At 35.3% G+C, this 26793-nt stretch overlaps 1 protein-coding gene across 1 annotated transcript; it reads right to left on the bottom strand.

Annotated features, from left to right (window-relative positions):
* Nucleotides 1-583: 583 nt before the first annotated feature.
* On the bottom strand, nucleotides 584-17460 carry LOC149951548 (acyl-CoA desaturase 1-like). Its single transcript, XM_090169582.1, has 4 exons — nucleotides 17286-17460; nucleotides 11913-12043; nucleotides 11016-11221; nucleotides 584-1010 (listed from the first exon to the last, which is right to left on the bottom strand). The coding sequence occupies exons 1-4, from the start codon at nucleotides 17458-17460 to the stop codon at nucleotides 584-586; spliced, it is 939 nt and encodes a 312-aa protein (XP_090025708.1).
* Between the last annotated feature and the right edge of the window lie 9333 nt (nucleotides 17461-26793).

Raw genomic sequence — 26793 nt, 5'->3', positions numbered from 1 at the left:
AAATAAAACAAATGTTTTGTTTATATTTAAAAAACTTATCTTAAATCTTTTTCATATCCTGGTCACATCCTATTCATACCCACATGACTGGACTGTAACGTCTAATTAGATCAAGGCCAAGGGGCGCAAACATTTTCTATGCCTAGGGGCGCCGTCAGTGTAATCCACCCCTGGCCACATCCCCTAAATTCTGTTAAAATACTTTGACACCCTCAAGTATAAAAGTTATAAAAACCGTAAAATTTTAAATTACATTCAAAATGAAGTATATTTTTTATTGTTTAACATCTAAAAACCTAATCATAAATGAGACAACCAAATATTAATATACTAGTTTACCTTAAAAAAATAATGATTTTGATTCTGAAAAGAATCAAACTTATTGCATTGACCCTCATAAGTGCGGTACGTTATTTATGAACAACTCCTTTCAAACATTGTTTTCGGTATTGCTTAATTTTGTACTTTAAAGTGAAGTTTTGCGATTCAAATGAAAAAAACATAAATTGTTTCGGTGACTTTTTAGGACTTTTCGTGAGAGTCCAAATCTGAAGAGATCCGCGTTTACATTCACGTGATCTTATCATTTTTGTTTCGTAGAGGGTCCTGTTCTTAAGGAGCGTTTCAATACCAATTCCGGATTCGCCGTCTTCAAGTCGTAGGCGAGTCCTAAATGGGACATGAGTTTGATAAATACCGCCGAGATGTTAAGTCTTAAGCCCAATTCGCTGGTGGCGTAATCGCTCGGAAACGCGTGATGGAAATTGTGGAAACCTTCGCCCATGGCAATGAAGGACACGAGCCGATTCTCCCTCGAGGTCATGGTCTGGTCGTAAGGCCTGTCACCCCACATGTGGGCGAAGCTATTGACGCTGAAAGTGCCGTGCAAAAATATCACATATCGGAGGGTGCAAACTGAGATGGCCATACAAACGCTCTCATTCCAAAAGACGACTGGAATCAGTAGTGGCAAAAGTATGGCGAAAATCGTCGTCAGAAATACGTAATATCTGTTCAAATTGAAAAATATAGTTATAATCACATTTTCGTTACAATCAAGTACATTGTAAATTTTGAAAATGCGCTACATCACACACTCTTACACGTATTGAAAGACTTAAAACTGCTATCGTATCGGGCATCTATGTGGATACATGCCTATCAATCGGTGCATTTTCCAGTGAAGTCTTTATGTACGTCAGGTTCTTATAGTTGCTTCATATATTCAACTAGTTTGTTATTATTTATCTACGATAGTTATTTGATTGGAATAACAACGCCTACAACAGTACTAGAGGTTCGGATGCCCCCTTAGAAGAGCACTTAAAGAGGAACGGTCAAGTTTTAGCCAGTTAGATAGCCCTATAGCACGTTAAAAACTAAAATTTATGGCGAAACCCGCAAAAAAATATTAAGTGGTTAATTTTCAATGAAATAAAGAAATTTCGGGAAATTGAAAAGCGCGCGTCCGCTGCGACACCTGGTGAGAAATCGGTGAGACAGAAAAACCACATTAAAGCGCGCGCTGCTGAAGACGCGAAAGATTTGTTTTGTACGCGCGGCACCTTCCAGTTATACGAGACCTAAGCCTAAATGGCGCGATTTTAAAAGTTAAGATGGCGGCGAAAATTCAAACCCAAATACTTGGCATTATTTTGCGTTTCAACCTTTTAGGCCCAAACTATTTTTTCAAGACAAAAAAGGTACCTGTAAGTATATTGAACGTCTTGCTGATCTTTTGATATGCAAATAAGGTGATATTTGGAAAAGCTTGGACGTTCCCCTTTAATGTGTTAGTCATATCTAAACTCCAGATATTAATTTCTTATCTTTTGTTTAGACTTATATTGGTTGATTAAAATTAGTATTTAAATTTACTAAAATCTAACCGATTGAGATGGATATGTTCAGTTTAAAAGGTTTTAGAAATATAGGGCATCGCGAATCTTCGATTTACTATTCGACTTCGAATATTTTCGTGAAAAATTCGATTCGATTCGTAGATTAAAGCTATAACGAAGAATCGATATTTCTTTTATCATTTCCGAATATAGAATAGAATCATTTTGATTCGAAGTAGTCGAATCGAATACTGAATCCACTTCGATTCGGGAAATTATAACGAAGCGAATATTCGCTTCGAATACCCGAATAATGAAAAGTCGAATCGAATCGAACCGTAATCAATGTTTGATTTTACTACGCAGCTATTACCACTTAAAACGATAGATGTGTGGTTTTTTTAAAGCAAATGGCGGCTCTTTTCCGGGTTAAAGGTAATATTACTCCTTGGTTTTTTGTCGTGCCGTAAGGTTTCAATTTTTGCCGCTGCCGCCTTTTTCTTTTAGATGCCCGGGTTTAGTGGTTTTGTAAGGAACTGTAAGGGTCATCGTTAAAGGTTGCCTTGGAAGTAATATTCCCTCTAATAAAGAAATAGTTGGTTTTTAATAATTTTAAGTAATCGAAGCAAATTGTTTTATTTATTGTTAATATCTGATTAACCATCAGTTGTAGGGTACTACTACCCATGCTGGATTTGTCACCTGTCTGGGCTTGGGAACGCTGGCGTAGGGCACTATGATGATAGGCCTCTGGTGGTATGGCCCCTGTTGCCAGGTACACCGGGCTATAAATTCTGACACACTGTTCGGAAACTCTTGGCCTGAAATTTCAGGTGATTGTAGTATATTACCATTGTCTTCGTTGTTTCCAACAAGGTCGTTCAAGTGACGTTTTACATCCACAGTTGCCAGGTCGGAAAATAAAGTGTTTTTAAATCGTGGGTCTACAAATGTCGCGGCAAGCAAGTGCTCGTTAGTTAGATCGAAACGGTCGTTCAACTGGTTCGAAATTTCGCATTGACTCCTTTTGCCGATGCTTTTTTTACTTCATCTTTCAGAGTGGTTATTAGCGGAATAATTAAACTGACCGTGACCGATGTGTTGGTGCTGAAAATTGATGTCGCTTCCGCCATTATCTTTAAAATTTGGCCAGGACAATTCCAAAGTATCTTTCAATTGTTGAGTTAAAACCGATGGTGGACAGTTTTTCTTTTCCGTAGATTCCACAAGCGCTAGAGATACAGAAACTTCATTTTTCAAAGTAGTAGATTGTACCTTGGATACATAATAGTACTTGATACCTGAATATATCACTCTATATGTTTGTTACGGGTTCTGCCTAGTAGAAGGCTACGAGTTACGGGAGTTTTGGAAATTATCCATTTGCTGATAAGATTATTTCCAAGTGATATATCCAGATAGTAACTACTATTATTAATCCAAGATTGTACGTACTATTGAATCTAGTTACCGTGTCTAGTAGTCCAAGAGCCTATGACAAAATAAGCATGTGATAAGGTACACGATGGGTCAAGGTATTTTTTATTTAGGTTAGTGATTTGTAACAAAGAACTGTTTGTCTTACGGGTCAAAGTGGGGCTTTCCGGAAAAACGAACCACGTGACGTCACTTCCGGCGACCTTGAAAATTGATATCACCTGATATTGGTCGAAATTAGTTTTTTAATCTTATACGCCTCTTGGTTCAGATTTGAAGGTTCATTTAGCGATATTTGGTAAGAGCACGGCATGGGCTCTTGGACTATAGTGGGGGCGGAGATTCCGCCAATTCGATGTCAACTAGATGCTTGCGCCTACTGTAGATGAGTGAAAGAATGCACCAATTCGATGAGCGTTCTTAATCAAATGTTTTATCGTTATTTGAACAGCCAACGAAAGTTGTATTTTTTGAGTGGCACAACCTAGCCATTTTACTCTCAAAAGTCTAGCAGTTCAAGGCATATAGTTAGTAGTGTCTGTTGTAGCGTAAAACACTTGAGATAAGTGTATATTGTAGAAGTCCAGTTGTTTCCTAATAATATTTTCCGTAGCCGCCGAAGTATGGACTGCGAATTTCTAAGTTTGACACCGATAGGCATTTGGAGTACAATAACCAATCTTGCTCGCATATGCAATGATCAAATAGTTACTGCCGTTGTTGCTTTTCTAGTGATCGAACGTTATAGATATACGTGAAGTATCAACATGACTCTTCAGCGTTAAGTGCATTTTTTTTCAAGTTCCATTCTCATGTCCTCTAGTCTTCGAGACACGGTTGTAGGATGTGGGGGACTGTACTGGTTGTTAGTTAGCTCGGCACTCAATTGCTTAAACCCGGAACCAGCGATAGCTTCAAAGGGTCAACCGTCAACGACGACGTAGTTCCGAACGGCTTTATCATGTTTTCCCTTGTGTTCAAGTGCAGTGGCGGCGTAAGGGGGGGCAAGGGGGGCGGTTCGCCCAGTCGAGGGGGGGGGGTGAACTTGAAGAATGTTTTAGGGCTCGACGGGGGGTGCGAAACGAAGGACCCGTGGTCCTGGGGGGCGTCACAAAACATTGCCGCCCCGGGGACCCAGTCTTCTTAAGCCGCCACTGTTCAAGTGGCAATGTCTTGGTTTTCTTACTCTGTATTTCACTTGAAGTTGAAGTGACCGTTTTTCTGGATATTTGGCCAATGGCGAAAAGCTTTTTTTAGCCGATGCTTCTATCGCTTGCTTGTACTGTTCTGGGAGTTTTCTTAGCAAATGGCTCCATAAATGAGATGTTTTCCCACTGGATTGGGACGATAACGTCTGTTGACAGGACTCACAACGATGCTCATTACAACTGGGAACGAATTTTATCTGCACTGACGACATAATTACGATTCATGGAGTTATAACCTTACAATTGTGTTACGCGATTCACAATTTCAGTAGTGACTTCCCAGAAAGCTTTTACCTCAAATTTGCAGTATTAAACAAAAATAAGTTTCATTTTTAATTGAGATGTTTTTCATAAACCGGTAGGTTGCGACCTAATAAATAAATTTGTATTTTGAGGGAGGGGGGTGTGGTAAAGACACAAATAATAAACTTCGCGGTTAAAAAAGAGACTTTGAAACAGTAAACATAACACTTAGTCCAGGCAACGAAAAGGTATATAGGGAAATTTTGGGAACACAATTTTTGACTTGGTAACTTTGTTTGGACTAGTTAGGAGGTGAACATATCAAAAGTCCCCGCCCGTAGCCCTTGAGCCGGGGGGGGGAGGAGGGGGTTTGAAGGTCCCATTTTTCGGGTTTTCGCTTATATATCGGAAACTATGCGTCCTAGCGACATGGTAACTCTATACACAATGAAAGCTGATTAAATTTGCTACAGGTCTTACTCAGTCACGGTTTTTGATATCTTGCATAGTTTTCGAGATATCAGCTCTTGAATGTCTGTAATTTTGGAAAAAAAAATTTTGCCTCACATTTTTTGCTCTTTTTGACCGGATAACCCTTCAACGATGCACCCAAAAAATAAATTCCGGCCTTAGTGTAGTAGAGCATTAAATTCACTTCAATAATATATATTACTTTACTATTTTATCTATTTTCCTTCCAATGTTAAAGCAATTTCAGTGTTGAGCGTGAAATCTGAAGTTTTCCGACAACTGCCGACTAATGAATCTTTCAATTTCTCACCATTCCCAGTCAACATATTGGCCAAAATATGCACCATTATGTACACATAGTGAGTACTGGACGTCTATATAACACAGATACTCATTTTAGAATATATACTAGTGGGGCCGCTGACCAGGCGACCAGCATCCTCACACTTAATTAAAGAAGACCTAGACCATTTTAATGGGAAAATATGTTGCTATAACTAACGTTGTGCATATATGAGTGTTTATAAGGCATTGGGATAGTGACGAGAAGTGAAGTCACATTGGCTAGTTGGCTGATTTTGCCATCACCCCTCTCTTTACTGGCTTTTTAAAGGGAAACTATCCCTTTTTCACCCAATTTAGAAACATCAGGACTCGATGCAGTCACTTCCTCATCACATACAAAACACTTGCTGGTCATTTTGTGACACCAAAGCATCCCACTGAAACAAACAAAACAAACTATGACAAAAACACACAAATGAGTGCCCAATTAGGTTATAACTAGCAGTAAAGCACAAAAACAGTTTATTTTTGTGTAAAAATAACCTAACCATGTCAGAAAATGTTAGCCGAAACGCTGAAACTATGAGACGTATTATCGTAGCGATCGCCGTCTATTATTTATGTTAAATACAATAAATCTTCAATAAAACAGCTAAAAATAACTGAAATTAATTAAAAATTAGATTATTTACCTTCCAATGATGTATTATTTTATTATTTACTAGCTTTAATACCCGGCCTCGCCCGGGGTCTTAGTTTTAATGAATTAAATCTGATTTGTACGTAAGAAAGGTAAACGCTGTAGCAAAAACGCAACACGTCCTGTACTTAAAAATCCCAACTAATCCTCCCTTTCTACGAAGTCCCTTTCTTTCACACTAACTCCCCTTCTACGAATTTCACACTAACCCGTTAAAGGTCGGGACGGGCGCAAGGAACTAAAGAGAGGATGTAAGGGAAGCAAAGGGGTGGAAGTCCAAAGTGAAGTAAATTAAAATTGAATTATGAGTAAAATTGAATTAGATTAATAACCATGTCAGGTATTTGAAATAAGCCGCGTTTAGTTGGAAATCAGGCCCTGAACATTGAGTTAAAATTTCAAAGCTCTAGAGCTAACCGTTTTCGAGTTTTAGGAACATGATATACATATATACCGTGTCCATGCTTCGACCATTTTCGCTGGCGTTCGTTCCCTTTTCACAGCTCCCCCTCCCTCTCTATCTGTGTCACGCAGGCACCTTTGCCCGGGCCGTATTCATTCCACGCATACTCATAATACCAACCGATATGCCTTTTGATTTTAAACGCCTGCAATTTCCAATCGTAGAAAGGGAGGTTTAGTTGGGATTTTTAGAACAGGATGTGTTGTAATTTTTAATCAATTTAAGTTATTTTTAGCTGTTTTATTGAAGATTTATTGTATCTAATATAAATAATAGACGGCGATCGCTACGATAATGCGTCTCATAGTTTCAGCGTTTCGGCTAGCATTTTCTGACATGGTTAGGTTATTTTTACACAAAAATAACTGTTTTTGTGCTTTACTGCTAGTTATAACCTAATTGGGCACTCATTTGCAGGCCCGTAGCTAGAGAAAATGGCGCCAGGGGTGAGCTGCAATTTTGGCGCCCCCTAATATAATAATATGGATCAATTTTGGCGCCCCTATACCCTATCACGCGCGCGGGGCGGCCGCCCCGGCCGCCCAGCCCTAGCTACGGCCCTGCTCATTTGTTTGTTTTTGTCATAGTTTGTTTTGTTTGTTTCAGTGTTATGTTTTGGTGTCACAAAATGACCAGCAAGTGTTTTGTATGTGATGAGGAAGTGACTGCATCGAGTCCTGATGTTTCTAAATTGGGTGAAAAAGGGATAGTTTCCCTTTAAAAAGCCAGTAAAGAGAGGGGTGATGGCAAAATCAGCCAACTAGCCAATGTGACTTCACTTCTCGTCACTATCCCAATGCCTTATAAACACTCATATATGCACAACGTTGGTCATAGCAACATATTTTCCCATTAAAATGGTCTAGGTCTTCTTTAATTAAGTGTGAGGATGCTGGTCGCCTGGTCAGTATATATTCTAAAATGAGTATCTGTGCTATATAGACGTCCAGTACTCACTATGTGTACATAATGGTGCATATTTTGGCCAATATGTTGACTGGGAATGGTGAGAAATTGAAAGATTCATTAGTCGGCAGTTGTCGGAAAACTTCAGATTTCACGCTCAACACTGAAATTGCTTTAACATTGGAAGGAAAATAGATAAAATAGTAAAGTAATATATATTATTGAAGTGAATTTAATGCTCTACTACACTAAGGCCGGAATTTATTTTTTGGGTGCATCGTTGAAGGGTTATCCGGTCAAAAAGAGCAAAAAATGTGAGGCAAAAATGTTTTTTTCCAAAATTACAGACATTCAAGAGCGGATATCTCGAAAACTATGCAAGATATCAAAAACCGTGACTGAGTAAGACCTGTAGCAAATTTAATCAGCTTTCATTGTGTATAGAGTTACCATGTCGCTAGGACACATAGTTTCCGATATATAAGCGAAAACCCGAAAAATGGGACCTTCAAACCCCCTCCTCCCCCCCCCGGCTCAAGGGCTACGGGCGGGGACTTTTGATATGTTCACCTCCTAACTAGTCCAAACAAAGTTACCAATTCAAAAATTGTGTTCCCAAAATTTCCCTATATACCTTTTTTTGAGCATTCGTTGACTGGACTAACTAGTATATTTTGTAAATCAATAAATGACGTAAGCACGTGTACGGGGTTTGATTCGATTCGTACCAGAATTATTCGATGAATCGATTCGCGCTTCGACATTCGATTCGAATAAAACAATCCCTAGCTCGAAGATTCAATTTGTATTCGGTTATTCCGAATTCTAAGTATTCGATTTGGGTACTTTTTACATTCGATTCGATATTCAATTCGTATCCGATTATTCCGAATTCTAAGTATTCGATTCGATATTCGATTCGTATCCGATTATTCCGAATTCTAAGTATTCGATTCGGGTACTTTTTACATTCGATTCGATATTCAATTCGTATCCGATTATTCCGAATTCTAAGTATTCGATTCAATATTCAATTCGTATCCGATTATTCCGAATTCTAAGTATTCGATTCGGGTACTTTTTACATTCGATTCGATATTCGATTCGTATCCGATTATTCCGAATTCTAAGTATTCGATTCGGGTACTTTTTACATTCGATTCGTATCCGATTATTCCGAATTCTAAGTATTCGATTCGGGTACTTTTTACATTCGATTCGATATTCGATTCGTATCCGATTATTCCGAATTCTAAGTATTCGATTCGGGTACTTTTTACATTTGATTCAATATTCGATTCGTATCCGATTATTCCGAATTCTAAGAATTCGATTCGGGTCCTTTTTACATTCGATTCGATATTCGATTCCGGTACTTTTTACATTCGATTCGATATTCGATTCGGGTACTTTTTACATTCGATTCGATATTCGATTCGATGTTCTTAATTATCGAATAGAACCGAGTAAATCTCGAACGTATCTTCTTATCAAATTAACGTTTTTCCACAAATCCAACTTGAGAAATATTCTAACGTATCTGCAGTGTGCATCCACCCACTTTCATTTCACACCAAAAAACGGTAATATAGACTCTTTTAAATGCATTTATGTATCACGGCTAGGGCGCATCCGCGAGGGGTCGGACATTTACCAAAATCCCGTACACTTTGTCTAAAATCGCAAAATCTTTCAACTCTCTCTATGGTAAATTAACATTGAAATCCCAAAATCACTTCAAAAAGTAATGACAAAATAGCCAAAATATCTACGAAATCCCGAAATCCCGTCCAAAATAATGGCAAGTGTCCGACCCCTTGGCCTTCCGGTAGATGAAGGGTATCCAGGGGTGGAGAATACGTGCGTAAAAGAGTGTATACAAGGATGAAAATTCCATCGTGTAAAAGGGCCAGAATAGCTAAACGCTAGACGAATTTAAAGATATTACAAATCTTACGAATTACTCTGACAAATAGGTCATCGAAAGTAAAATAAAGAAGCAAATAGACCTTCGAATCAAAAACGAATTAAAACGTGTTGAAAATAGCCAGAATTTTCATTATTAGACCAGTACTTCGCAGGGAATTTGGAGTGCGACTAACCAACCAATATCGGTGGTTCGTATTAACTTAGCTCATTTAGTTCGATATACTGAGTACTAAACTGAAAAATGCTAAAACGTCTGGTACAAGCATAGAGTAAGCCATTTACATAGAGCGGAATGCCCAATGGAAGCGCATGAAACATTAATCTTAACGGGCCAACCTGTTTTGGACTCGTGAATAAATATAGTCCGAAGAGCGATGGTGTGAGTATAAACTTACTTTTTTAACCAGATATTGTACATCAACTTAGCCAACTTGTTTCTTTCACGCCTGGCAAACAAGACGCTGCGTACGAAAAGTGTTAACAAGTTTCGCTGATAGCCTTCCACTCTATGTGAGTGGATTACTCTATGGGTACAAGTTCAACAAAAAAAAATTCCTTTTTTGAAATTTAGTTTTTGACCTGTTCTTGTATCTGTTAATACGTTTAATACCAATGCTGATAAATAAAGTCACCTGCTGATTATTTAAATCAAGTGACGGCTCCTGTATAGTTGCATTCGCTCGCACTAGATGTCGTTAGCGTATTAATCGAAACAAGTTTAGTAAGCATCAAAATCTAGCCTAAAAGGTGTGGCAAATTGGGAGCTTCTCGCGTTGATTGGCTTTTCAGAATCAATTGATTATTAACTTATTAAACACGTGGTTTCGGGAAGCCAATAAATAGGAGACAGTTCGCCTTTCGTCTAAGTCCTCGGAAGGTGCTGCCACCTAGGAGCGGCAAACACAGCACCCCGCACATGGAGAACGCAACCCGTCAAAAATCGTGGATTTTCATGTGTACAATTTTCATTGGTTAGCCGCTTTAGCGCCTGCTGCCGTCGGAAGGGGGAAATTCGGAAATTGTCTTCCCCCCACCGTACGTAAAACGTTTAGTGTAAAGGTTCGTCCAATGAAATTTGTCCACAACACTGCGTTAGCGTGTTTAAAGGCTAGCTGCGTTCTCCTTGTGTTTGTTGCTCCTAGCTTCCACGGTCCACCTAGAAACGCTTTAGAAGCATTTTTTTTACGTTTTTTTTACTTTTTTATAGAGCCGCCCCTTTGCTAACTTGCTTTAACAGCGATTTCTCAATTCGAATTTTCCCCTTTTTAAGGTTACCAATAGCTCTTTATATAAAATACGAGAGGTCACGTGATTACGTTAAATGTATCGTGCAGTTAAAGTTAGAGAGCGAGTGCATATTTTGGTTTTTGATGAGCTCGCGTGAAAACGCACGAGATCCTCTACACGGAAATATTCGGAAGCGCGCGCTCCAAAAAATAACACTTTTTATACATGAATGCGTATATATAATTTTATAGAAAGAGCTATTAAGTTTAGTATACGCTTAAGTAAGCTTTGTTCAACTGTATCACTTTTTTTGGAACATGAGGGCTGCATCGGCTTCCAAATCACTTAAATCCAGGGTTCTTCCTTTTCGAGTGACATCCGGGTGCTTCTTCACCAGCAGCCATCCGATGTGCGCGAAAAAGAATCCTCTTCCAATGCTGTACGGGTCGGCGTCCGTGTCCACGAATTTGTGGTGAGTCCGGTGATCGCGGCACCACCAAAACATGTTCCTCTGGAAGGAAATTTACATATTCATTTTTTATGGAAGCGAACTTTACAAATAAATGACGAAATGCTCGGCAAAATGTTTGTCATAGGCTTAATAAAAGTTAAGGAGGGGTATACAAAATATTTTTTTTCTCGAAAACAAAAAATATTACCCTCGCAGTTTTTTGACTGCAACTAAAGCGCGTATAGGGAATGCGGAAAAAAATTAAATTTTGAAAATTAAAAATGAGCTATTTTCAGGGTCAAAGGTCAACTATTTAAAACTTGATTTATTGTATTTTATCTTATATATAGCATGAACCTACGTGCTTAGTTACATTGCGCTCTTCAATTCCTTTAAAATGAGCCCTTCTTTGAATTTTTGGGTTAAGTAGAAGCTGAGATAAAAAATGGTTAATGGTAGGGTTCAAGGTCATTTTCAAAAATGTGAATACCCCGTATCTCAGCAACCACTAAACCAATCTTCCTGACAATTTCAGAATCAACTTCTACGGCCAAAAGAACCCTAAATACAAGTTTTCACGAAATTTGGCGATGGTCGGGTGAACAAGTGGGAAAATCTGTCCTGGAATGACCCATAAATAAATTAATTATATAAATTATATTTCGTTTTTACTCTCTTCAAATGTAAAATTACCCAAAAACTAAATGTTTTCTAACCTCGAGATACAAATACCAGAAAATTGTAAATTTACCTGTAGAGCTAAAGCATTACAGAAGAGCAGGAATATGCGCAAAGGTAAGCGGGCTTTGTAAGCGCGGTGAGAAAATAGTCGGTGAGCTCCTGCGGTTATTCCCATCGATGATAGAAAATAGTAGAAAGCATCTGTTACCAAAAAAAATACATTAAAGTTAATTAATTTATCGTAAATTTTTAAATTAAGTACATCAAAATAATCAAAAATATTAAAATATTTAAAGTAAATGTTAATAAGATAAGTACTTAAAAGATGAAGCGCTTGGATTATCAATTGAATTTATTTTTAAGTACTTCATTATCATATTACCATGAACTTAAAAGATTAAAATTATTAATTATATTTTGATTGACATAATTTTAATTAATTATTTTCCAGGGTCGGCTAATTTCAATCATATTACTTTTATTAAGATCATTGATTAAACTCACTTAAGGTGTTTCACTAAAAACTGCCAAAAAAGGTTCTGCAAGACTTAAATTCAAGGTGAGCCTAAGTTACTATATGGAATTTAAAGATTTTAGTTTAGATTTATATTTTGATTGATACTATTTTAATTAATTATTTTCCAAGGCCGGCTAATTTCAATCATATTACTTTTATTAAGATCATTGATTTAAATCATTTAAGGTATTTCACTAAAAACTGAAAAAAATGGTTCTACAAGAATTAAAATTCAAGGTAAGCCTAAGTCACTATGGAAGATTTTATTTTGATTGATACTATTTAAATTAATTATTTTCCAGGGTTGGCTGAATTAAATCATGACTTTTAAAAGAAAATAATTGATAAACCAAATTAATAAAACATAATGAATAAGATTTCATTGAATATAAATTAAATTTTAGTTTGCAAAACCCATAGAAGTAAAGTGTTGAACAATTATATAGGAAAGAACAACTAATTGTGTAAAAATCTATAAATTCTAAAATTGAAAAATCAGAATTTTTAAATTCCAAAAATGCCAAATACCAATTTTAAACTTTTCTTCATAGTAACAATTTTTTTTATATTTAATCTTACGCGAAGTCTTGTAGAAATCCCCTTTCTTTATAATCATTACACGCAAGAAATATAAATCAGATAATCGATCTATAGCGTCTTTGAAAATTAACGGTATTTTTTATACCTTTTAATTTTATTTTCTGTTGGCGGTTAACCTTCTCGTTTTATTTTCATTTTGAAGGACTGATAATAAAAGTATTCATCTATTTTAAACAACAACTTTAGATTAGGTGAACTTAATGAAACTCTATTCAAAGACGATGCGTAGGATATCGGGATTTTGGGTTTATGTGAAAATACTTCCCAATAACCATTAACCTTGATTACTAACACGTTTTTATTATAAGATGATAGTGTATCTTGAAGATTATAATATTCAAGGTCGAGATCACAGTGTTTACCTTATTTATTTTTAATTATTCTTAAGTTCGGCAGAGGTCATCCAAAACGGTGCAGTTAACTTCCCCCCTTAAAACATTTTCTAGTCAGCAACAATTTGTTTTATATTTTAATATATGTATATATATATGTATATATATATATGTGTGTATATATATATATTTTTTTTAAATTAAAATTATATATTTTTTTATAAATAAATCTTTAAATATATGTCCTAAAACCGTTATCGCATTTTTTTGTGTCACACTTTCGCGCAGATGATCGCCATCTAGGTTTACGTTTCGTGATTAAAATGCAGATTTATTGACCTATAACGTATGCGATAATGGTTCCAAAGTCTGTTGCTCTTCTCGCATATTCTTACAAGGAATGTACCCGAGGTGTTACCCACCGATTTCGTTCAAACTCGGTTATGTCACTTGAAAAACCTGTAAGGGAAAAGTTACGCTGGGCTTTCGTTTTGCCATGGCAACCGACAATGTTTTTGACAACACGAAATGAAAATTTTCCCATTTAAAATAACATGGGAATCTGACCGATTATAAGGGCCCTTTCAAAATTTTAAAAAGAGAAAAATGTTATCAAAATTGACGAAAATAATATAATTTATCAACTTTTGAACAAAGTTGATCAAAAAATGGTAAAAAAATTATATTTCTAAGAAAAATCGAGCAATAGGCATAGTTGGTGAAATATCTCATATTTGTTTTAAATTTGGGGAAAAAAACAAATTTGACCAACTTTGATCAAATTATCTGTTTTAAACAAAGTTGAAAAAATTTAATAAAAAATTATGAAACTTGATTTATTAGTGTAAAATAAGGTACACATTGGTGGAATTGACATATTTTATCAATTTTTGGTTAGTTTTGGTGAATTTGACCAAAATAATTAAGTTAAATTTGATCAAAGTAAGATAAAAATCAATAAAATAAACGGAATAGGGTAAAAACTATTGTAATTGGAAAAATAACACAAATTTTAAGAAAAAAAATTACTGAATGCTAAAAATTACAAAGATGATCAAAATTGATCAACCTTGATCAAATTTTAAGAAATTTAATTATAAAATGTTAAGACTTCATTATTTGGTTAAGTTAAATAAAAACTGGAGAATTTGATATATTTGATCAACTTTTGATTAGTTTTGTGCATTTTTTCGTAACAAAATTATAATCGGTAAAATTTTCATTCCGTGTTGTCAAAAACGTTTTCGGTTGCCATGGCAAAATGAAAGCCCAGCGTAACTTTTCCCTTGCAGGTTTTTCAAGTTACATTGAGGGGTACATGATAACCGAGTTTAAACAAAATCGGTGGGTAACACCTCCGGTACATTCCTTGATAGTTACCCGAAGATAAATTGTAATCACTGAATGATATATTATGTTCATTTGATAAAATGCCCTTTTAATAATGTATTGAATAATAATTTAAATTAGATTTATAATGATATACAGGGTGCTTTTTTGGTTCGGACCGGTGAATTTTTACGTAACCGCGGGAACATTGATTGGTGAAATTTCAACCTAAGTATATTTCGTAAAAAATCACTTATTCAACAAAAAACACCCTGTATATAGATGTAATGTAATGAAATGAAATGAAAGAGGAATTATAAAAAGGAAAATGGAAATGTAATGTATTACGTTTTAACATAATTGTATAATATTGTTACATAAGTGTGACACTTCCTATTCTTCACATGCAACACTTTTACTGAGAGCTTTTCACAAGACAAACTGCATTTCCGGCTTCGTCGCAGTTTTGCGTCCACTTGCTCCCGCGTCACACGTAGCCTTTACAGCGCCTCGCCAGGTGGAGATTTTCATCTTTTGATGACGTCACTTCGTTACTAGCTCTCGGTAAAATATTCCCTAAAGTGACAAACTTATGGAACAACATTATAGACTTATGGTTTTACATATTTCGTCATCGTACTAACAAGGAGAGTACCCGAGGTGTTTATTGCCGATTTTGTTCAAAGTCGGGCGTAATTTAGACCTATATGAGATATGAAATTTCCCAAAAGGAGACGTTGCACTACCCGTTCGATTTGCCATGGCAACCGAAAATGTTTTTGGCCACTTACAACCAAAATAAGATTTTTTCCTTATTTTACCCAAATTTGTTACAAATTTACCCTAAAATTGTTTCAATTTACCCAAACTTGATGAAATTTACCTAAATGTGGTCCAAATTACATAAATAAATAATTTTGACCACTTAAAACCAAGAAAATCTCCATTTAAAAAAGTATGGGGTTTAAAATCACGAAATGGGTGGACCACATTTAGGTAAATTTCATCAAGTTTGAGTAAATTTGAACATTTTTTAGGTAACATTGTAACAATGTTTGTGTAAAATAAGGAAAAAAAACTTATTTTCTTCAATGACTCTGTTACGACCTCGTTATAAGGCAGTATTGAAAGAATATTAATATGTGATTAAATTTTCGGGAAGTATTTTACCGGCTAAGTGAGATAACATCTAAGCACGTGCCGGAACTACTCAAGTTATCCGTATTCTTCGGTTTCTTTAAAGTACCTTCATTTTATAGAATTTTATTAGGAATATCGTAGAAAGCTGTTTCAAAATTTATATACCGCGTGAAAAAAATATGGCTATTGGTTATACAAGGAGTTTCAAAATGTGATGCAAAAAAATTAAGGAGTTCTAGGGGTGAGTTGAGAAACATGCCTGTTTTTTCCCCATTTTCCAACGATGCGTTAAAAGAGCGCCAGAGAGCTTCAAAGTGCGGCCTACTAGCCCCTGAAAGTAGGCTGTACAAGCGCAACACCAAGAAGCACCCTGTATAATAATTATTACATAAAACAAAGTAACGTAAGGAATGTAACATAACATTACATTGCATTGGACGAAATTTTCCGAGGGGTAAGACACTCTGCGAACTCGGTGTACACTGCCGTACCTTTGCCAGTGCTAAATGGAACTCTCGAACTCTTGAAAATGTGCACCTTTAACAGTGCTAAATGCACGAACTCGGTGTACAGATTATCTGAGAGTGTCTTACCCCTCGAAATTTTCTAACTTTTCCCGATTTGTCGATACTCATGCCTATAGCGTTGTGTAGAAATCAATGCACACTAGGAGTGTAAAGAGTTATTAGTTCATGGTTTATTATGGTAAATCAATGGCTCCGATAAATTACCAATTCAAAAACCATCGAAACGAATATCAACAGAAACTACTATAGCTTAGCTTAGAGTAAAAAAGGCACTGAATTTTATATTTTAATTTTCCTTTTCTTCCTTGCCGTAGAATTTCAGTAAAAATTGGCCCAACTTTTTACCGTGGTTATTACCTATTGGGTCTACCATTTTACAAAATGGCATCGGAATTCAACCAAAAATAAAGGTCTCACGTGCTAGGTGTTACTAATTGACCAAAAGAAAATTGCGGCGAAAAATCTAAGCCCTACGGAAGCTACCGCATTTTTTGTAATTCGCCATTTTCTAAGATGGCGGGGAAGTAAAATAGTAGGTCTCATCTGCTGAATGTGACCAACTATCAGAAAATTTCTGTGAAAAGGGCTAAACACTAAGGAAATTATTACTTAAGTGAAATATTTTCCATCCGCCATTTTCTAAGATGGCGGGGAAGTAAAATAATAGGACTCATCTGCTGAATGTGACCAACTATCAGAACATTTCTGTGAAAAGTGTCAAACACAAAGAAATTTATTACTTAAGTGAAATATTTTCCATCCGCCATTTTCTAAGATGGCGGGAAAGTTCAAATAAAACGACAGGTGTCATCATTCTATACTGGGTGTGACCTATCAACAGAAAGTTTGAACGAAAAGGGCTAAGCAGTACGGAAGTATTCGCGGTAGTATTGAAAAATACTTACAAAGTTATCTAGTAAAATATTAATTAAGAGCACGGTAAATATAACTTAACTGAACAATTATGTACTGGTGTAAGGAATAATAGTGTGACTTACGGAATAGTATAGTCTGCCATTGCGCTGATGTTATTTGAAATACCGCGCCTAATGATATCGTGTGAATAACGATTACCAATAATATATTAAAATATAAAACTTGTCCGTATTTAGTTTTAAATGACCAATTTAAAACGGAATATATAATGTTTGAAAGTACTCTGATAACCGACATATTTCGTGTAAAAGAAGAAAATCCGTTCTGAAAAGGACTTATTACCGACACTGACTAATCCAGTGATCAAAATGGTCTCTAATATAAGAAGAAACCTTCAAAATATTTTTATTCAAGGTGTTTTTGCTCCAGACCTTTTAATTTACTTTTGGGAATGAGAGTTCAGGTGCAGGCACGAGATAATTCTTGGTATAAAGAAGTCATTTTTTAACTTTTTTTACGTTGACATGGTAAGATAAAATCTTTAAACTTTCAAATTCGAGCGAGAATGTTTTTTATATTTTTACATGTATAAACGAACCAGAAACACATCTTCGAAGCATTAAATGTAAAATAAAATAGTCCTTGGTGGTTTTCCTTGAATTCTAAGTGAGATTCTGTTACGGAATCTTTAATTAAAAATTACACTCTCACGGAATATTTAATTAAAAGTTACACATTTTTGTAAGAACAAAGGAAATGAGGTACGTACGTGATAAAGTATATTTGAAAGTAGTTTCATTGACGTGGGCAAGGAATGAAGTTCACTGGAGGGAAAAAGTGTTTAGGTCAATTCATTATTTTAAGAGGCATAGATAAATTTACTGGGGTAAAGGTTTTGATAGGTAACGGCACCACGAAAATTATTTGAACGATGTTCGTGTTTAATCTTTACTCATGAATTATGCAGGGTGACCAGACTTCCTATATTTCCTATATTGTCATATATTTTTAATGCCTTCCTATAATTTCCTTTATTCTAACCTATTTTCCTATATTTTCCTATAATTTCACGGTCTTTTGAAAACGAAATAACTTTTTTTGTACGTGTCATCATCTAGTGTAAATACTGCCATTTTCGAACAAAATCTTGAAATGTACGAGCTTTGTAAATCCGCTAAGTGATCCAATAATGCAGGAAAGCAGTGTACAAAATTGAAAACGTTATTAATATTCTAGGTGATTCAAGTCGAAGTATACCGATATGCAACAATTACCTTATTATTTTTCCCATATTTTTCTTAGCCTATTTAGTTTCCTATATTTTCCTATAATTCGCCCCCAAAATTCCTATTTTTCCTATACAATTTTCAAAGCTTTTCCCTGGTCACCCTGATTATGATAAAACCAAGTTTCACACATTTCCTCAATTGTAATTTGTACATTAGTCAAATTGAATTTAAGGACCAAAATCCACTTCAAATTATAATAGGGGTATTCAAGCATTTGCAGTTGACCTACAATCTTTGTTTTGGTAGACTTCCAATCAGCTGTAAATGAAGAAACTAATAGCGTGTACATTGAAGTAAATATTTTATTTGTTATTATTTATTTATATTTTTATTTATTAAAACCCAACCCACAGAACTTCCCATTCAAGGATGGTTGTGTGTGCCCTAGTCTATTTTTTGTATTTGTAAATTCATAGATTAATCATATATCTTTAAATGAATCATGAAATATATCGCTTACCTTACTTTTGACAGAAAGCGACCAAAATATGTTTTTACAACAGTATATTAAGATACAGATATATATATTTTAATCAGTATGGATTTGTTGCTATAATTTATCATTACCCTTTGAATAAACGTTTTTAATTTCATCGTTATAATTCCGACTTTTAAATACTTTAGCTATCAAACTCAAGACGAGTAACGTTAGTTAGATTTTAGTGGCGTATTGAGCATTATATTATTACATTTTACACCCAGATTAATAGTGAATAGGGAAATTATCTTGTTGATAACTTGTAAGTAGAGCTGTTGATTGTGATTGTTAAAGGACTTCATAAGCAAACACGCAATCACACTAGTTTGAAAAACGGTGAACATTTAATTGATTTAGTTGAACCACTATATTAGATAAATGCAATTTTATTAGGTAGACGTGGCGAAATGCTTAATAGTACTACAGTTTGATCTTATCCACACGCTGGATAACTGAAATATTAAGAATATCAATAAGAATCGCCTAGAGCCTACAGCTTTTTGAGAGAAAACGGAAAATGGCAAATTCGCTTTGGTCCTATTCGACCGAAATCCCATTCGTTCGAAAACGATTTAACATTGAGTCCCAATCGATCGAAAATATCCCAATTGTGCGGTTTACAGCCCAATTTTGCACGTTTATATTATTTTTTATAGTACATCAAATTTCGTTTTTATGAGACATTTTTTAAATAGGTTTACTTCTTATATAAATAAGTGTTGATAGTCTTATTGGAGCCAGTTAGCTAAAATGGAGAAAATAGCTCACAAAGGAGGGTTCGAATGAAGAAGTCGCGTTAGCCTTACTCGACGCAATTGCTACAAACTTCACCATTCACATTAAAAAATGAAATTATTCGAATTATTGTATTCTTGATATAAATAAAAAGTTCAAAGCATAAATATATTTATAAAAGCGCGCCACCCTATGGAAGTGAGAGACTAACCTAACCTAACCTAACCTAACCTAACCTTACCGTTAGTACACCTGTAGCAATTTTGTTTAGGTATAACGTTTTTTGCGTACCCTGCTATATCTCGGGGCAGAAGTAAAAAACAAAACAAAAGGTCAAACATATTGAATTTGGTCGAATGGGATTTCGATCGAATGGGAATATACCGCAAATTCATATCAAACTTGGTAATTGAAATTGAAGGAGTACAATACAATTATAACAAAACTGCAAATAAAGTAGAAACCAAAGATTAAATTAATTAGATTACTTTACCCGTCTCTTATTTCTTATTATGTCACTTATTTACGCCAATGTCGCGAGGGCATATTGTATTTTGGACAATCTACTATACAAACTAAATTGCTTAAATATTGAACCTGATATTATCGCGGTTACCGAAAATTGGTTCAGAAATGACCAGGTCTTACACGTTCCTAATTTCATTTTCTATGGTATTGGCGATAGAAAAGGAGGGGGCGTTTGTTTCTACTGAAAGAAATCACTTAGTGTTTTTCCGATTGATAATCTGGCTCTCTTTAATATAAATATTGAAACCTACGCAATCAAAATTCAGGAACTAAACACCTCTATTGCTATTGTATATCGCCACCATAGGGCAGATATAAAAATGTTTTTTAATCACTGCGAAAATATTGCCAATAAACTAGGTACTTCGAAATTATCTAAAATAATTATGGGCGATTTTAACATTAATTTTTTAATAAAAAACCCAAAAGTAGATGAACTATGTGATATCTTTGCAAGTTATAAGTGCGTTTTCGAGGTTACTAGAGCGCAGGGAAGCTCTGAATCTGGCATAGATAACGTCCCCTGTAGCACACGGGAGTCGCTTACGGGTCGGTCTTTGGTCGAAAAGTCGGTTTTAGATCCATGACCAAAAACCGACCCAAAAAGGTTTAATCTTTTTCGAATAAAAAAATATATGTACGTTTTTCAGACTTTTCTTAGTCAGGGTGGCGACCACTGTAATACACGGGAGTCGCTTACGGGTTGGTCTTGGGTTGAAAAGTAGTTTTAGGTCCATGACCAAAAGCCGACCTAAAAAGTCTTAATCTTTAAAAAAATATATGTACGTATTTCAGACTTTTCTTAGTCAGGGTGCCGACCGAAATTTATAGTGCAATTTCCGACTTAAAAAAGACCTTAAGTACACGGTTTTCTGATAATTGAGATTTTGGGCATCTTATCGGTTTCATGAACCCAAAATATTACCAAAAATACTGTGCTAACTTTTTGAATACTTATATAGATAAACGATTAAATCAATAAAATATACAGTGCTAGCTTTAAAAATTTTGTTTATTTTTAAATAAAATTTATTGAAAAAGTGATATGCATTGTCAAATTTCTTTTATTTAATCGTTTACAAGATTAAAGATAAAACGAGCTGGCGAACACCGTGATCGACAAAATGACCAAAAATCTTTATCTTCATACTTTTCAACTGACTTATTTTTCTTTAATTCTTAAACACCACTCGTTTGGTTCTAACACCATTAAGTACTTTTTGGGTCGAAAATAATACTTACCCTGTAGCACGAAGAGTCGATTTAAAGTCGGTCTTTGGTCGAAAAGTAGCTTTTCGGTCCTGGTCCAAATACCAACTCCAAAAGTCCTAAACTTTTGTGAGATAATAGGTACCTTGTAAAAACGTTTTTGGTCGTTTTAAAGTCGGTATGGCGATTCAACATTTTGGACCACTTGCCGACTCTTAAAGTCTAAGCATTGGAACTATTTAGAATCCGAACACCGACCTTGAATTGTTATAGCTGTCATGACTTGAAAAAGACATTACACATTTATAGCCCAACCAACGGTCGACTTATATCCGACATTTTATTTGCCAATTAATCCCTCAAAACTGTGAAACTTTGGCGATTTAATAAAACAAATTGAAATATTTTTAAAATAACATCTATTCTGCATTATATTTTTTCATAAAAGATCGTATATTCAATCTGAGAATGTTTCCTTATTAAAAAATATCTCAACTCAATTAGGTTATATTCATATAGCTAAATATTTTAGGGTAAGATATTTTCAATGAAGATTTACTAGTTAGTTTTATTAAGCCCCAAGAAACTATAGAACTATGTACCCTAGATTCAAGAGCTTTCCGACGGAAAGAAATTCATTGCTTCACTCCCGTTCATGGGACATCACCTATTACATACATGTATATAGCTATTTATATAGCTATATATATGACTTTACATGGTCATTTTCAGTCATATAAAATATCAAAAAGGAAGTCGGCCCGACTACCTGACGGTGTCCGGCCGACGTCGTTTCGACGTAATTATACAGTACATTCTTAGTCGGGATGACGTCGGTAATTTTGGGTATTTATCTTGATCGTCGACGTCGGCCCGACCCTACTTTGCCATACCGGCCCACCGATGTTTCGGAGTACATACGACGAACATTTAAAGTCGGCAGAAGTCGAACATACGACGTCGGGCCGACCCTAAATCAAGTAGGACACTTCGACCCTAAATAGTGCAGTGGGCCAACGTCCACCCGACTCCGCGAATTGCGTCTCCCGCCGACGTCGGCCCGACTCCGATTTGCTACAGGGGGTGTTTACCAACATTGTTGCACAGATACGTGTCTTCTCTACCATACATATCTCCGATCAGTACCCTATCTGTCTTATATTATATTATATATAATATAAACATCCCTAATACTCCACTAACCAGAATTAGAAATCTCAGTATCAAAAATCTGAATCTATTTACCAATGGCCTATCTCTAATTTCATGGAGAGATCTGTATAAATTAAAAGATATAAACAGAGCGTACGATCACTTTGAAAATATAATAACTGAAGAATATAATAAATCATTAAATTTTGGTACCCTTAGTACCTCTACTAACAAGGAGAGTACCCGAGGTGTTTATTGCCGATTTTGTTCAAAGTCGGCCGTAATGTAGATTCAAAAGCCTGTATTGAATCTTTTTCCGATAACGCTGCCGCCGATAAAGAAATACTTAAAGTCCAATTACTATATTCAAATTATCCATTTTTGACTATAATCATGTCCCTAATCCTGTTAAAAGAAAAGCAAAAGAAAAATCCCTCGTTTTACCTTACGTAAAAGAAAAAACCGAAAAATTGGCTCGTATTTTGAATTCTAAAGGCCTTTTCACACGAGCCAACTTTTTGACCCAACTAGATGAGTCAACTTGAGTTGAGTGAACTAGTTGGTTCGTGTGAATAAAAGTTCGATGAGTTGATCCACCAAAAAAGTACGTGAGAAAAAAATGGATCCATTTTTGCTGACTCAGCATTTTCATTTCAAAAGTTGGCTCGTGTGAAAAGGTCTTAAGTTTAATGTAAAATGGGTCAGTAGAAGCTCTAATACTCTGAAAAATATGTTAAATAGACCGGTTAAAAAAGATAACCCTGTGAATGAACGGACTGGTGTAGTGTATAAAATTGGTTGCAGTTGTTCTAAAAAATATGTTGGCGAAACTAAACGGAAAGTGAAGACGAGGATGAATGAACATACGGGTAATTTTGAGAACGGAATTGCCCACCACATGTGGAACTGTAATGGAGACAATCATAGCATGGATTGGGAAGGTGTAGAATGTATTTACTCTGAGAAAAATTGGTATAAAAGGAAATTTGTAGAGGGAGTATATATTAAAAAACATTCTAATAATATGAACCTAGACGAAGGCTGTATAGAGGCCAGATTATGGGGTGACATCGTATGAAAAAAAAAACGTACTTGTATAAAAAACTTAATTGCTTTGTATAAAAACCTGACATTATTGGTATTGTAAGTTAGATTGATAAAGGCCTTACGAGGCCGAAAGCTCTCTCTTAACATGGGTTCTGTACACCCTATTTGTTTCCTTAATTAAAGGAATTAATTAACCTTTATCCATGAGTCTCTTCCTTTTAAGATTTTAAATTATTATATTTACCATGGACTTAAATCGTTTTACTATTCGTAATGTAGACCTATATGAAATTTCCCAAAAGGAGACGTTGCTCTACCCATTCGATTTGCTATGGCAACCGAAAATGTTTTTGATCACTTAAAACAAAAAATCTCCATTGAAAAATGCATGAGATTTTCTCGGTTTCACAGGGTCCTAGCTACGAAAATTTTGAAATTTTTTGAAAATCACGAAATGTGTAATTTGGACCACATTTAGGTAAATTTCATCAAGTTTGGGTAAATTGAAACAATTTTAGGGTAAATTTGTAACAAATTTTGGGTAAAATAAGGAAAAAATCTTATTTTGGTTGTAAGTGGCCAAAAACATTTTCGGTTGCCATGGCAAATCGAATGGGTAGTGCAACGTCTCCTTTTGGGAAATTTCATATCTCATATAGGTCTACATTACGGCCGACTTTGAACTAAATCGGTAATAAACACCTCGGGTACTCTCCTTGTAAGAGTTAGCTTTCTCCAGAACTTATAAATTATGCTCAAGAAAAAAACCGCCAATTAAAATTATTTAAAAAATTTCCATCTCAAGAAAACACGGAAAATTACCACTCCTCCCGAAACCTCTGTAACAAGCGTATACAAAATGCTAGAAACTCATATTTTACGAATAAATTACAACAATCAAAAGGCTCTAAAAATAACTGACGCAGTATTAATGAAATGCTAAATAGAAAAACGAAGAGTAATCAAAATATCACAGTGAACCAAGACAGTCTAAACAACTTTTTTACTAAAGACGCGTCCTTAGTGCAACCCAGTGAAGACCTCTCGTCAGTAACCCTAATTCAATGGCTGTTTTCCCAATGGATGAGTTATAGAGTGAAAGAGCGTAATAAAAAATCTTCCTCTCACTGGCCCAGGTCTTGATGACATCAGTCCTAAAGCGATCAAATTTGCTGCCGATATTTTATTAGGTCCACTTTTATTCTTAATAAACCTATCTTTTACCTTAGGTATTTACCCAGAACGGTAAAACAAACTCTTATAATCCCAATAAACAAAAAGGGCAATAAATTTGACCCCAAGAATTACAGGCCAATATCCCTTCTTTCCTGCATTGCTAAAATCTTCGACAAAGCATTTCATGTAAGACTTTTAGACTTCTGTAAAGCCAAATCTCACTATCAGTATTTTTAGACTAGCGAAAGGCTTTCGAGACGGTTCCACACAATAGACTTTTGAATAAACTTTTCCGCGTGGGAATAAGAGGACCAGCAAACAGTTGGATTAAAACATATACCTTCAAAACCGACCCTGTAGAACTAAATTAAATACAAAGATTCCCCTACCTAAATTCTTAATAGCAGGCATCCCACAGGGATCGGTTTTATCTCCACTATTATTTAATCTATATACCTGAATGATATTGTCTACTCTGTACCTTGAAATTTCTTTTGCCTCTTCGCTGACTATGCCATTTTAATTATATGTAATAAGTGCGTGAAATTCGTAACAACACAAACCAATGCCTTGTTAGATAACCTAAATCGTTGGATAACCCTAAATGGTCTCTCCCTCAGTGTTGAGAAAACCGAATTCTTTATTTTTCACAACCAAGGTAAGAAGATAGACCCTCCCAAAATAGTTATAAATAATTTTGCAATTAAAAGGGCTCTCACATATAAATAATTGGGTGTTATCCTCGATGATCAACTTACCTTTAATAAACATGTAAATCATGTATGTAATACATTGGCTAAAGTCTGTGGTGCCCTATCCCCTGTAGCAAATTAGAGTCGGGCCGAAGCGACGTCGGCAAAAGGTACTAAACACTAAAGTCGGCCAACGGTCGGCCGACCTTTGGATTTAGGGTCCAAATGTCCTAGGGGTAAAAGGGTCGGCCGACCATCGGCCGCCTTCAAAACGTTGACTCTTTACCGCCTTTTAATAGACCTAAGAACCGACTCCGAAACGACGTTATCCCGACTTAGAATGTACTGTATCATTACGTCAAAATGACTTACTTTTTGATATTTTAAGTGACTGAAAATGACCAAATAAAACCGTAAATATAACTATATAAATAGCTATATACATGTATGTAGTTGGTCAAGTCCCATGAACGGGAGTGAAACAATGAGTTTATTTCCGTCAATCGGAAAGCTCTTGAATCTAGAGTACAGAGTTCTAAAGTTTCTTGGGGCTTAGTAAAAGTAACGAACAAATCTTCATTAATAATATCTTAGCCTAACATATCTAGCTATACGAATGTAATCTACTTGAGCTGAGATATTTTTAATAAGGAAACCTTCTCACATTGAATATATAATCTTTTTCGAAAAAATATAATACAGAAAGGAAGTTATTTTAAAAATATTTCAATTTAGTTTTATTAAATCGCCAAAGTTTCACAGTTATGAGCGATTAATTGGCAAAGCGCGACCTTAAATATACCCTTTGTGCCACAGGGGTAATAATTAAATGTGAGGTCTATTTTAGGTCGGATAATGGTCGGCATACCGACCATAAATAGTCCCAAAAAAGGATTTACGGTTTTAGTGTCGAAAAACGTTCGGACGTTTTTAGGTCGGCATTTGTTCGTCGACTATAAAGCGACTTTTCGACCGTAAACCGACCCTAAAACGACTTCATGTGCTACAGGGGATACTATAATAAGTCTTCCATTTCAAGGCACATGCTAAGAGAGATTTATTACGCTCTATTTAACTCATCTCTCTCCTATGGGATACCTATTTGGGGTAATACCTCTAATCATAACTTAAAGTATATGATTTTAATTGTCTAATTGTAATATTTCAGGAATTGAATAATTTAGGTTTACAACGAAATTTTTCTAGAAACCCTATTGTTTCGGTAACAAGATATAATTATTTTTTAACAATACCCTTTTGTAAAACATCTAAAAAAAGGTCATCAATTTTTTACTATGGAGTTAAATTTTTTAACTCTTTAGAA

This window comes from Leiobunum rupestre, chromosome 3, assembly GCF_980474605.1.
Source record: "Leiobunum rupestre chromosome 3, qqLeiRupe1.1.hap1, whole genome shotgun sequence".
In the NCBI taxonomy this organism is placed as follows: Eukaryota; Metazoa; Arthropoda; class Arachnida; order Opiliones; family Sclerosomatidae; genus Leiobunum; species Leiobunum rupestre.
The sequence above is the reverse complement of the archived record's forward strand: the minus strand, read 5'-3'. Positions and strand labels throughout refer to the sequence as shown.